This window comes from Populus trichocarpa, chromosome 5 (assembly GCF_000002775.5).
Source record: "Populus trichocarpa isolate Nisqually-1 chromosome 5, P.trichocarpa_v4.1, whole genome shotgun sequence".
NCBI classification, from domain to species: domain Eukaryota; kingdom Viridiplantae; phylum Streptophyta; class Magnoliopsida; order Malpighiales; family Salicaceae; genus Populus; species Populus trichocarpa.
In genome coordinates, this window is record NC_037289.2 from 5,928,939 (window position 1) to 5,939,954 (window position 11,016).

General features: G+C 34.1%; 2 protein-coding genes across 2 annotated transcripts; both read left to right on the top strand.

Annotated features, from left to right (window-relative positions):
* The first annotated feature begins 1,677 nt into the window (after window positions 1–1,677).
* LOC7477136 (violaxanthin de-epoxidase, chloroplastic) lies at window positions 1,678–4,276 on the top strand. Its single transcript, XM_002306323.4, has 2 exons — window positions 1,678–2,045; window positions 2,727–4,276. The coding sequence occupies exons 1-2, from the start codon at window positions 1,734–1,736 to the stop codon at window positions 4,032–4,034; spliced, it is 1,620 nt and encodes a 539-aa protein (XP_002306359.3). The 5' UTR covers window positions 1,678–1,733; the 3' UTR covers window positions 4,035–4,276.
* A 1,287-nt stretch (window positions 4,277–5,563) lies between these two features.
* LOC7477137 (S-adenosylmethionine carrier 1, chloroplastic/mitochondrial) lies at window positions 5,564–10,771 on the top strand. The gene is made up of 12 exons (XM_024602157.2): window positions 5,564–5,824; window positions 5,944–6,036; window positions 6,132–6,214; window positions 6,432–6,508; window positions 7,379–7,469; window positions 7,943–7,996; window positions 8,089–8,184; window positions 8,416–8,505; window positions 9,236–9,287; window positions 9,761–9,822; window positions 9,906–9,986; window positions 10,197–10,771. Exons 1-12 carry the CDS (start codon window positions 5,770–5,772, stop codon window positions 10,326–10,328), a joined length of 966 nt encoding a protein of 321 aa, XP_024457925.1. The 5' UTR covers window positions 5,564–5,769; the 3' UTR covers window positions 10,329–10,771.
* Window positions 10,772–11,016: the final 245 nt, after the last annotated feature.

An 11,016-nucleotide genomic window follows, 5' to 3' on the forward strand; every position in this document is an offset into this window, starting at 1 on the left:
ATGAAAAGTTTTTTAACATAAAAACTTAATGTGTTGCCACTTCTAACGTGTTTTTTACATAAAAATATATATTTAATTATGAATTGAAAAGTTAATACATATATTTAATTAATAAAATAAAATAAATATATGTGTCAATAAATATATAAAAAAGTTAATGTCAACTAAAAACTAAACTATAAAATTAAAAGATAAATATAAATCATGATATATATATCGCATGATGATTCATAAACCCGTTTGGGTTCAATAATTTTGTCTTTTGAAACCATTATAAGTTAATAAAAATAAACAATTACAGGAAGTGAATGAGTGAAATTTAAAGGGAAAAAACACTATATAATTTTGCATAAAAAGAATGGTAGCTAATATAAAAAAAATTACCTAATATAAAAAAAATTACAATCTTGTATGAAAATTAAATAAAAAAATAAATGATATTTTATTAAAAAAAATATAACAAAAACATTAATAATTAACATATTTTAATTAATTTCAACTAAAATTGAACACATATACTTAATTAAACCATTTCAATATATATAAAAAGTTAAAAAAGGGTTGGATACCTGAGCCTAGTCCAATAAAAGATAAAGTCACGCTAAAGCCTGCCCTTTAATATTTGTTTTCCTGACATAAGGGTAGACAACCTTTTGTTCGTCTTTTTTTTTTTAAAAAAATCTCCTTATCTAATTTTTCACTACCGCATTGTTGGTCGGAGGGTTATTATTTACTTAAATCCTATTTTATAACTTGTTTTAACCTATAAACACCAAAAAAAACCCTATAATTTAAAAAAACTAATCTCCCAACCCAAAAAAAACCCTAAATAGAAAAAAACCTTCCTCAACTTTGATCTATTTTTTTAGCAACATGAAACTCCAAAAACACCCCAATTACATTCCTCGTGTTAGGGGGAACACTTTAACACTAAATTTAATTATTTTTTTTTAATTAAAATCCGATCAATCAACTTCTTTCTCTTTTCTTCGTTATTTTCTAACGATTTTCTCTTAAAATATGAATAATATAAAGTTTTGTATCAAAATATATAATTATGAAACTTACAAAACTAAAAATTATTTTTGGACAATTTTTAAAACTAGAAGGTATTGGATCTATTTATTTTTTAAAAAAGGATTGTCATTCTTCTTTTTTAATTTTGATTCTCAAACTCTAAATTTCTTACAAATAACAAAATTGGTTTTGTTTTTTTAAATTGAGCATTAAAGTTGTGATGTTTTTTTTTTTTTTTCAGATCATGATAATTTACTATAAATCAAATCAAAATAAATTTGTAAAATTCAATCCCGAAAAAGCAATGTAAAAGAAATAAGTTGAAAAAAATTAAAAAAAAAAGAAAAAAAAGCAAATTATGGTGTGAATCCATAATAATAAATTGAGGAACATTGTTTTCAAGAGGAGAATAAATTTCTCTTTAGCAGTGTTTTAAAGCGACAAATATTTTTCTTTTTCATTTAATTTTAATTTTAATAACTTAATAATAATTAATTAATAATATGCATGGTCTAAAATCAATAAGGAAACTCAAATATGAAACTCCCTGGCAGCTTAAATTTAAACATTCCAAACCCAAATGAAACCATTTTTTATATTGCTGGATAGTTTCCTTTTTGAGTAACATTATTTTCTTTTGTCTATTTATATTTCATAGGACATAAAGTCCTCTTCAGACAGACAGCGGTCCACAACCTCAACCACCGTCTCTAATCATGTCTCTAGAAACAACCCCTCTCTTCCATTTGAAAACTGGTCTCCAACCTAGCCGCCGGTTCATTCCCTCCATTCCCGGTCTATCATCGGCTCACCACCACCGGATTCCACTTCATTTCCAGGTTTCTCAGTCTTTTCGCGCTAAAAAAACAATTAAGCCCACAGAAACTAAAATTCCCGCGGTTTTGGAGCACGGAACTGCGGTGACTGAGAAGCAACCTGACCCGCCAGTGAGAATAGTCACCATTGTTGGCGCAGGAAGCATCAGCCCTTTAAAACGCACTCCTTGGGAAGAGGTCATGCTCCATACTGTAAGTATCAGTGCTAAAAATACTTTCAGCTAACTACTAGGTAGCATATCCATATCTGTTTAGTCTCATTCATGGACCTCACTGTGCGGTCAGGGTACCTTCAGATGTAACTGCATGTGTTTGTATAATGGAAATTAATGGTAGACTTTTGGATAATTCGGTTTTTTTTATGAGAGATTGTTAATATTTTCCTGATAATTACATGACCCTTTTGCATCAATTATATGATAATACAAAATGATTATTCAGGATGGGTTGTCATGCTTTCTCTGATATGGGAATTGCTGGAATTGTGTGGTTGTAAATGTTTTCGTTTAACGGTCAAGTCCGATCTTGGATTAGCTAGCTTGCATTGGACAAAGTCTACATCCCAAGATTAGTTAAGCAATGTCATCAATGCTTGGGCTAGAGGATTCTGGAGGAAAATCCTACTGGCTGTAGCCCTCCGAAACTTGAATGGATGACCTTAAGGTAGCAAACCTTGGACCCGATCACTAGACCTTATCCCTTGGGTTATTTTGTGGTTTTTATTTTTTTTTAGTAATGAAATACTGAAGAATGTTATCTCCAAAAACGTATGGTGTTTTTTTTTGTTGTTGTTGGTTTTATAGTGAAATACCATGTCTTGTATATTTTGCAAGGTCGCATTCTTTTTTGGTAACTCTTTCTTTTCGTTACTAGGCAAAAAGATTGAAGTGGGTTGATGAAGGATATGATATGCTGGTGTTTACTGATGACTTGTATCAATCCAAGGATCAAACCGAGATTCTACTAAAGGCATTGAGCTGTGCAGATATATTGCTGATAGTGGCAGTTACGGATCAAGAATCAGTCAAGTGGATTGAAACCGAAAGCAAAAATGTTCCAAACATTGTATGCTTTGACTCATCTCCGAATCTAGTGAACAAATTAGGAGGATCTTATGTTCAGAATGAGACCAGTGGGACCTTATTTGCAAAAACATTTGGAATTTCACCATCGAAGAAAGCCAGTGATTCTATGGATGTAGTGCAGACTGTATCAGACGCATGGAAGCGACATAATTCGGATGACATCAGGTTCTGCTTGTTGATAATAATCAATGCTTATATAAGACCTGTACCAATCCTAAAGAACCTGAGATCAAAAGGGTTTTCCACCTTGAACTGCATGGTCAAGAATTGTGGGCCTCAGATATTAAATTGTCTATTGGATCCTGACTGCAGGAAAGCTCTTCAATGCTTGAACAAATGCAGCCCAGTCGATCAGGTGTGTAATTATAGATGTATTGCTTCTTACGAAAGTCCAAACCTGGAAGCATTTTCTCTTTGTGTGCTGCAGAAGAACAATTGTCTTGAATTGGATGCGAAGATCCCTGAAAAACCTTTTGTGCCTCCCATGGCCAGGTTTCGAGGGGAGGACTTAAGTCATGAAACTGCAGAGGATCTTTTTGTGGGTTGGTTGGGGAGTCTGGACTGGAGTTGGCGGGTAATTGCAGGACAGAACCCGGCTTATGATCAATTTCCATGCCAGTACCAGTTGTTCTACAGAGGAAAGGCGAAAGGTTCATTTTGGTACGAGCCAGTTTTCCAAGTTAAAACTCTAGAGGGTAAGGTAGTTTGGAGGAGAAGGAAGTATCGTGTCAAAAGAGGCAAAATTCCTGGAACATTTTACTTCAGTGTATTGGACAATGGTGTTGTTTCCAATGAGTGTTGGACGATTGTGGACGTCTCTGATGATTTTAGTTGGGGTCTGTTTCATTACAATGGGGCTGCTCGAGTTGCAGGACAGGCATATACAGGAGCAGTGCTTGTTAGTCCAGATGGAGCCTACCCAGATGAAAAGGAGAGCAAGAGACTTGCTTCTGCCTTGGAAAAATGTGGAATAAAAGAATGGGAGCTATTTACAGTTGACAATTGTTCATGCCAAGATCCTCCGCTAGGACTTCCAGAGGGCTCAAGTTTGCATTCTGCAATTGATGTTAAAGACCAGAAATGGACCTCCACATAGTTATGCCTGGAAGTTTTGATTTCAACCTTTGATTCAACGGCAATTGGACCTGGATGGGTCATAAACTTATGAGTGCAGCAACATTAGGTAGATGAGGTAACTCATCTGCAGATTGGTGAGTATAGTGTAGTTGTGAAGATGGAATTTGCAATTGAAAGATCACGTAAGAACTGGTGATAGTGTATAATATGGTGCAAAAATAAATAAAAGCAAGTCTAATTGCAATATTCTTTCATAAGTAATCAATGGCCATTATATATATATTTCATAAAACATCTTATACACGCACGTAATCAGATTTTAATCAGAAATAACACCAAACTCTTGCATATTAGTTTAATATACAAAACTCAAAAATGTAAATTAAAAGTTTCAAAAGCTAAATGTAAATCCATCACTAAGAGAAATGCAGACAAATGATAACAGTAAAATCAAATGCTAAATACAAATCTATCACTAAAAGAAATGCAGATAGTTGGTACTGGTAAAACTAACTTCATTGCTAAAGAAACCTCTTTCTACTGTTTTAACCAGAGATTAGAGATCGAATGGTTGGTACTGGTAAAAACTACACTGCTAAAGAAACCTCTTTCTACTGTTTTAGCCAAAAATGAGAGATCGAATTCCACTCATGCTCCGAGTTGGAGTCCTGATAAAAGATTAGAAGAATTATCTTAAATCAGCTGGGTTTTTTTTTTTTGAGATTTTTAAATGGTTTGTGTAAGAGGGTTATTGCCAATTATACTTTTTTTCCATTAAAATTCTTTTGTAAAAAAAAAAAGATGGTATTTATTGGGTTAAATTAATAGTAAAAATATCCTTAAAACAGCTTTCATGTACCGAGATCAAATCTCACTTCAATCAAATCTTAAGTATAAAATTCACAAACCTGGGAGTATATATGAGTAAATTGTCATCTTTCTTTATGAAGATATTATTTGTGCCTATGACCAAATATGGGAATGATATTTCATATTTGGGCTTTAGCGCAAGAATTCACTTCATCCATACAAAGACTCAATTGTCACTTAATTCCTATAGTTTAATCAAACTAATTAATTTGTTCATATACCATTAAAAATAATAAAATATTTACTTGATTAGAGATGACCACGTATTAGTTTTCTTTTTCTTCAAAACGCCTTCTTTCCTAATAAAAAAAATCCCTATCTTACCTATTTATCTTTTTTTTTTTTTTTTTTAAATATACAAAATATAAAATAAATGGAACAAACATAAAACAAGAGGAAGTAAAAATTATTTTTCAAAATACTTTTTACTTAAAATATATTAAAATAATATTTTTTATTTTTAGCATTAAAATATTAAAACAACTCAAAAACACTGAAAATATTAATTTCAAGCTAATTGTTTTTTAAAAAAAAGGCAGTCAGAAGACTCAGAACACAATGGCAGACGGAGTTATATCATATAAGGATTAAATATATAATTTCTGACCTGAAAGGACTGTATTTTGTTTTTCTAAACTTTAGGGACGGAGTTATATCATATAAGTTTATATTTGCCACCCATAACAAATGCTTCCCTTAATCTCTGGCTGTCTCACGGTTTTCAACCAGACAAGACCAGAGCCACTGCTCCTTCATAACTTCTTCCCTTCTCTTTAGTTTCTCCTCCTCTCTCTGTCACATGTATCGATAATCAATTGATTTCATAGTCTTTTAGTTGTGGAGAGTGAAGTGAGGTTCTAGTTTCTTTTTAGTAAACAAAAATAATGGGTCCTTTAACATTAGCTGTTGACACAAAAACCTCTTCAAAACCCCATTTAGGTACCTACCTTTTGTTTTTTTTTTCCCTTTTGCTATTACACTTATCTAATAATTAGCACAATGAAACATTTTTTTTTTGTTGAATTGAATTGAAAGCTTTGTTCTTTTTGGTTTTGCAGATGCACCTATTTTGAAAATGCAAAAAACAAAGCCTTTTGCATCAATCAATGCTCAAGAAGATAGCCCATTTGATTTCTTGCGTATTTTATTCGGTATGTTTCTTTAATTGTGCGCTATCATATCTTCTTTTTTTTCCTTTTTTTTTCATATAAAATATGTGTGTGTGTATTCTTTAAATTTTTGGCAGAGGGAGTTATAGCAGGAGGTACAGCTGGTGTTGTTGTTGAAACTGCATTGTATCCTATTGATACCATAAAGACAAGACTTCAGGCAGGGTCTCTCTTTGTTTAATGTTTGTTTTGGATATTATTGTCCTTTGTCTTTCTTAATACTATGTTTTTACTATCACATTTCTAATTTCTTAAATTCTTACCTTGCCTTATGGTTTGATAGATTCTTTTGGGTGCTTAATTTTGACAATTTGTTATGTATTTATTCCATCTGCACTGAATAATAACAAGAATGCTTTGGAATTTACTGTTTACAGGCGGCTCGTGGTGGTGGAAAAATAATGTTAAAGGGTCTTTATTCTGGATTGGCTGGAAATCTAGCTGGTGTCTTACCGTAAGTACTTTTTGCAGCATGAAAGTTCCCTAGTTCATTGTTCCAATATACGCGTATACATGAGCATGCTAGCCATCTCCCACTGTGTTAAGTATTCTTGTACTGATCATGCACATTGGAGAATTAGTGCTCCAGCACGCTAGCACTCTAGCAGGCTTTCAAGTTCAAAAGCTTGACATGTTCCTGGCTGATTTTGCGATTATTCATGATTCATTAAAAAACTAATTCCACTAGTTCAGTAGGAAAGTTGATGAAATCTGAAAAACCTGTGTGGTGGGGTGGGTGTGACTCTGTGCACATGCTGTCTCCCTCTATCCATGTCTGCCTCTGGTAGTGTCGTTGTTTAGTATTTACAATTGAAAATTAGAAAAGCTCACATTCTAATTTTTGTTATGGTTAAAAACTGCTAATCAAAATGAATGAATAAGCTTATAGTCTCATGCTTCAATTTTCTGATGAACTCAAAAAGTTTTAGGGCGCAGGAAGTAGTAAACTCTTCCACGCAGAGTGTTCATTTTCCAATTGGAGTAGTATTTTTCTTCTTTACGGGCAGGTTAAGGAATTGAGTTTAGACACTAGTCTTGTTAAATTTTGATAATTAAACTTTCAGTTTCCTCTCTTCCAAATCTAATCAACTGCAGACAAGAAGTGGAAAACATAATTATAATTTCATAGGAGGTTCTCAACTGTTATTGTCTTGTGAATGATCAACAAAATAACTCTGGATGAAGTTACATGACCCGATCAATTAAAATTTAATATCTGGTTACCATGAAGTTCTTTTCTTCCCTGTATCCATGCCTGCTTTTGGTTCCCAGTTAGTTGGTAATGTTTCTCTCTCTACTTTTTATTTTCTTTTCTATTCTTCAGAGCTTCTGCATTATTTGTTGGAGTATATGAGCCTACCAAGCAGAAATTGTTGAAGACTTTTCCTGAAAATCTTAGTGCTGTAGCTCATCTGGTAAGATTCTGTTTTCAATTTTGAGTATTTTCTGTCATGGTATGAATATTGGCTCGGGTGCATGCTCAATGCAGAATGTCAAATAGGCCTTCCAATTTGTAGGTCTGTTTACACAGCTCAGTCACACTGCAAAGCTTGCATCTGTCATCAAAGTGTTAATTAATTAATTTGGTTGAAGCTCTAAGATACAATATGGCGCACTGTTTTTTCGTTCTCTCCTCATTTCCTCATAGGATTAGAATTGTATGATGTCTTATATTCTTTATTATTCCATCATGGAATATAATTTACATCATCTATCACACCAGCCACCCAGATAGTGTCAACTGTCAAGATCATTATCTACCAGTGCAACGCAACTGTCCTAAATTTTTAATTTTTAAGCTAAGGTTGTCTACAGTGAAGTATTTTTTTTCCCCTTCTATGAATACTCTTTTCTTGCAGTAGCTATAAGGTTGTTGACTTTTATGTAGACTGCGGGTGCTGTGGGAGGGATTGCTGCTTCTCTCATTCGTGTTCCAACAGAGGTATATATTGTTAACTTGTGCATCCATATGAAAATAAAAAATAATATATATATATATATAGGCTATTATTACTCAAATTAAATAATCCTCAGGTCGTTAAGCAAAGGATGCAGACTGGCCAATTCACCTCAGCCCCCGATGCTGTCCGTCTTATTGTCTCTAAGGAAGGTTTTAAGGGTTTTTATGCGGTATGTTATGTCTCCCTATAAAAACCCTGAGATACATGTGTTTGTTTGCTATCTTAGATCTCTTGATTTCTCTGAATTAGCAAATTTAAAGTTTTGATTTGCTTTGTTTATGATAAATATAGGAAGGTTCTTTTTCAGACTAAAGATTTCTGGCTGTTTATTATGCCTTTACCATCATCCTTCATAAATCCTTATGCATTTCTGACTTCCAACTTCTTTTTGAGAGTGCAGGGATATGGATCTTTTTTGCTGCGTGATTTGCCATTTGATGCAATTCAATTCTGCATCTATGAGCAGCTACGGATTGGTTATAGAGTGGCCGTATGCTTTCACCAAGCATCAGTTTTTTGTGCAATCCTTCAATTACTTTGTGCTATTTTACTCAGATGCTTCTTTGTTTTTAATACATGATGAAATCCGTACAATTTGTGTGCTCTGTTCCTGGTTCAGAGATTGTTGCCCATCACCAATTCATATCATGTAACATAGATAATTGGAGAAGTGAGAGAGTGGTGTTTATTTGTTTTAACCCAGTTAGACAATGATTTTTTGATATGATATCAAAGTTTTGATGACCAAATTGAATCTCACCACCCTCATTTTCTCCTCTAATTAAAATTAATTAATAGCACAAGATAGTGCGGGTCCATGCAAAGCTTAAGCTATAGGGTTGAATTGATTATTTGACAAGAGTTATGAGAGTTCAAGAGTGATTTGACTTAACATAATGAGTTAAATAAATTAGATTCCTGCATTGATTTGTGTGACTTTGTCCGTTGCCTTCTTTCCCTGAAACATTGACTGTTGGAAGGTGGTAAACTAGTTTGTTTTCTTGAGAGATGAAGATTGAAAAGATGATATGTTTGGAATAATCAATTACTAATAAATATTATAAATTTAAACTATAGTATAGTTTCTGCTACCTATAAGAAATAACCATGTGAATATTAAATTAAACGTGCACAACATGTGGCCATAGAAGTAGTGTACATGAATATGTACACACCCAAGTATTTAAATTTATATGTACACTTTCTTCTTCTCTTGGCAGGCACAAAGAGAGTTGAATGATCCTGAGAATGCTGCGATTGGTGCTTTTGCTGGTAATATTGAAGTCCAGATATGTGAATTGCCTTCTTTTCCTCCATATGATACTCATCTTCTCATTGAATTTGGGTATCTTATCAAAGGCTTGGTTGAGGAAATTTATACCAACTACATAAAATTTAATGATTAGATTAAAAATACGAGAGTTTAAGAAGGAAAAGGGGCAAAACAATGTACTAGTTGTACATGTGTAATGTGATAGCTGTATATGTCATATAGCTCCTGACTGGCATGAGTTGGAGTGGAAAACTGCTTGTGAACAGTTGAGATGGAATAAATGTATTTGTTCCCAGTTTCTTTTATATCCTCAAGAACAGTTTGTCAATATGAATCCCATTTCATGCTCCCCATACCTTTCTCTATTTCTTTGCTATGTTCTCTATTAAACTTTTTAAACTGCACTCTGTAGCAAAAAACTGAATAAATTTTAATTTAATAACTCTGTATTTTGAATAATCATGTTTTGCAGGTGCACTAACTGGAGCCATAACCACCCCCCTCGATGTGATCAAGACAAGGTTAATGGTTCAGGTATGCCTAAAACTCATGCATGTTGTCCTTCACATCATTGAGCCATTTTATGAGCTGCCTTTTGGTGTTATTATTCTTTGTAGGGATCAGCTAACCAGTACAAAGGCATCGTTGACTGTGTTTCTACTGTTGTTAGGGAAGAAGGACCTACTGCTCTCCTAAAGGTGTGAATCTTCAATGTTTCTTTTGCCCATGCAAACTGAGTTTGAACGTGATGTGCACTCAAAAAAGAAGAGAGAAGAAATATTGTGGCTCTATTAAATTAGAAGGGATATGTAGTGACTGCTGTGAGAATGAATTTTTACCATTTCAGGTTAAAAATCTTGACATCTTGAGAGGAGAATAAATTTTTCTTGCTTTGCACTGTATGTCAGGGTATAGGGCCGAGAGTGCTGTGGATAGGCATCGGTGGCTCGATCTTCTTTGGTGTCCTGGAACGCACAAAGCGGTTACTTGCTCAGAGGCGTCCTATATCTGATCAACAGCCAAACCCAAAGCAGGATTGAAGTTTAACCAGAGTGGCTTGGAACCCGTGGCAGCTTTGTCATGTTGACTTTCGGGTTCAATGTCAATCCATGCACCTGGAAATAGCGTGGGAGTATTGCCCTTGACACGAGCTTCATCAAAATCAACTGAAAGGAGATTTAATCAGGGATTGTCAACCCCTGGGCAGGCTTAACCATCAGTATTACAAAGAAAAGTTATTTATCCGCATTCTTGAAAAAAAATTAATAAATCAAAAACAAAAGAAAGCTGTTCATCTTCATCCGTTTTGTATACCAGAACTTGGGATATGCAAGTGAGGCTTAAATGTAGTTATTTATCCTATGTCTTTTAGGAGGGAACACTCTTCGTGGAAAGCAAAGCACTTGATCAAAATTGAGTATTAAAAGTCCCTTATTTTTGCTTTGCCCTGTTTTGGGGATTAGTGGAGCAGATTTTTGATTTATGGTGGAGAATTTCCTAGAAGAATTGCTTTCACTGATATTTGGCGGAATTTTATGATGCTGCCTTTCTTTTCATCTTGTCCAACGGACCTTAGATTACACAGCAAGGGATAGCTATTCTCCATCTGTAAATTCGACCCAAACTTGTCAGGGTCTGAGCCTGATACAGCGGAAATCTTGACTACAGGGCCGTCTCTTGGGGACGTTTGCCTTTTCCTTCACCATCATGGCTAATTCCCCAACATGG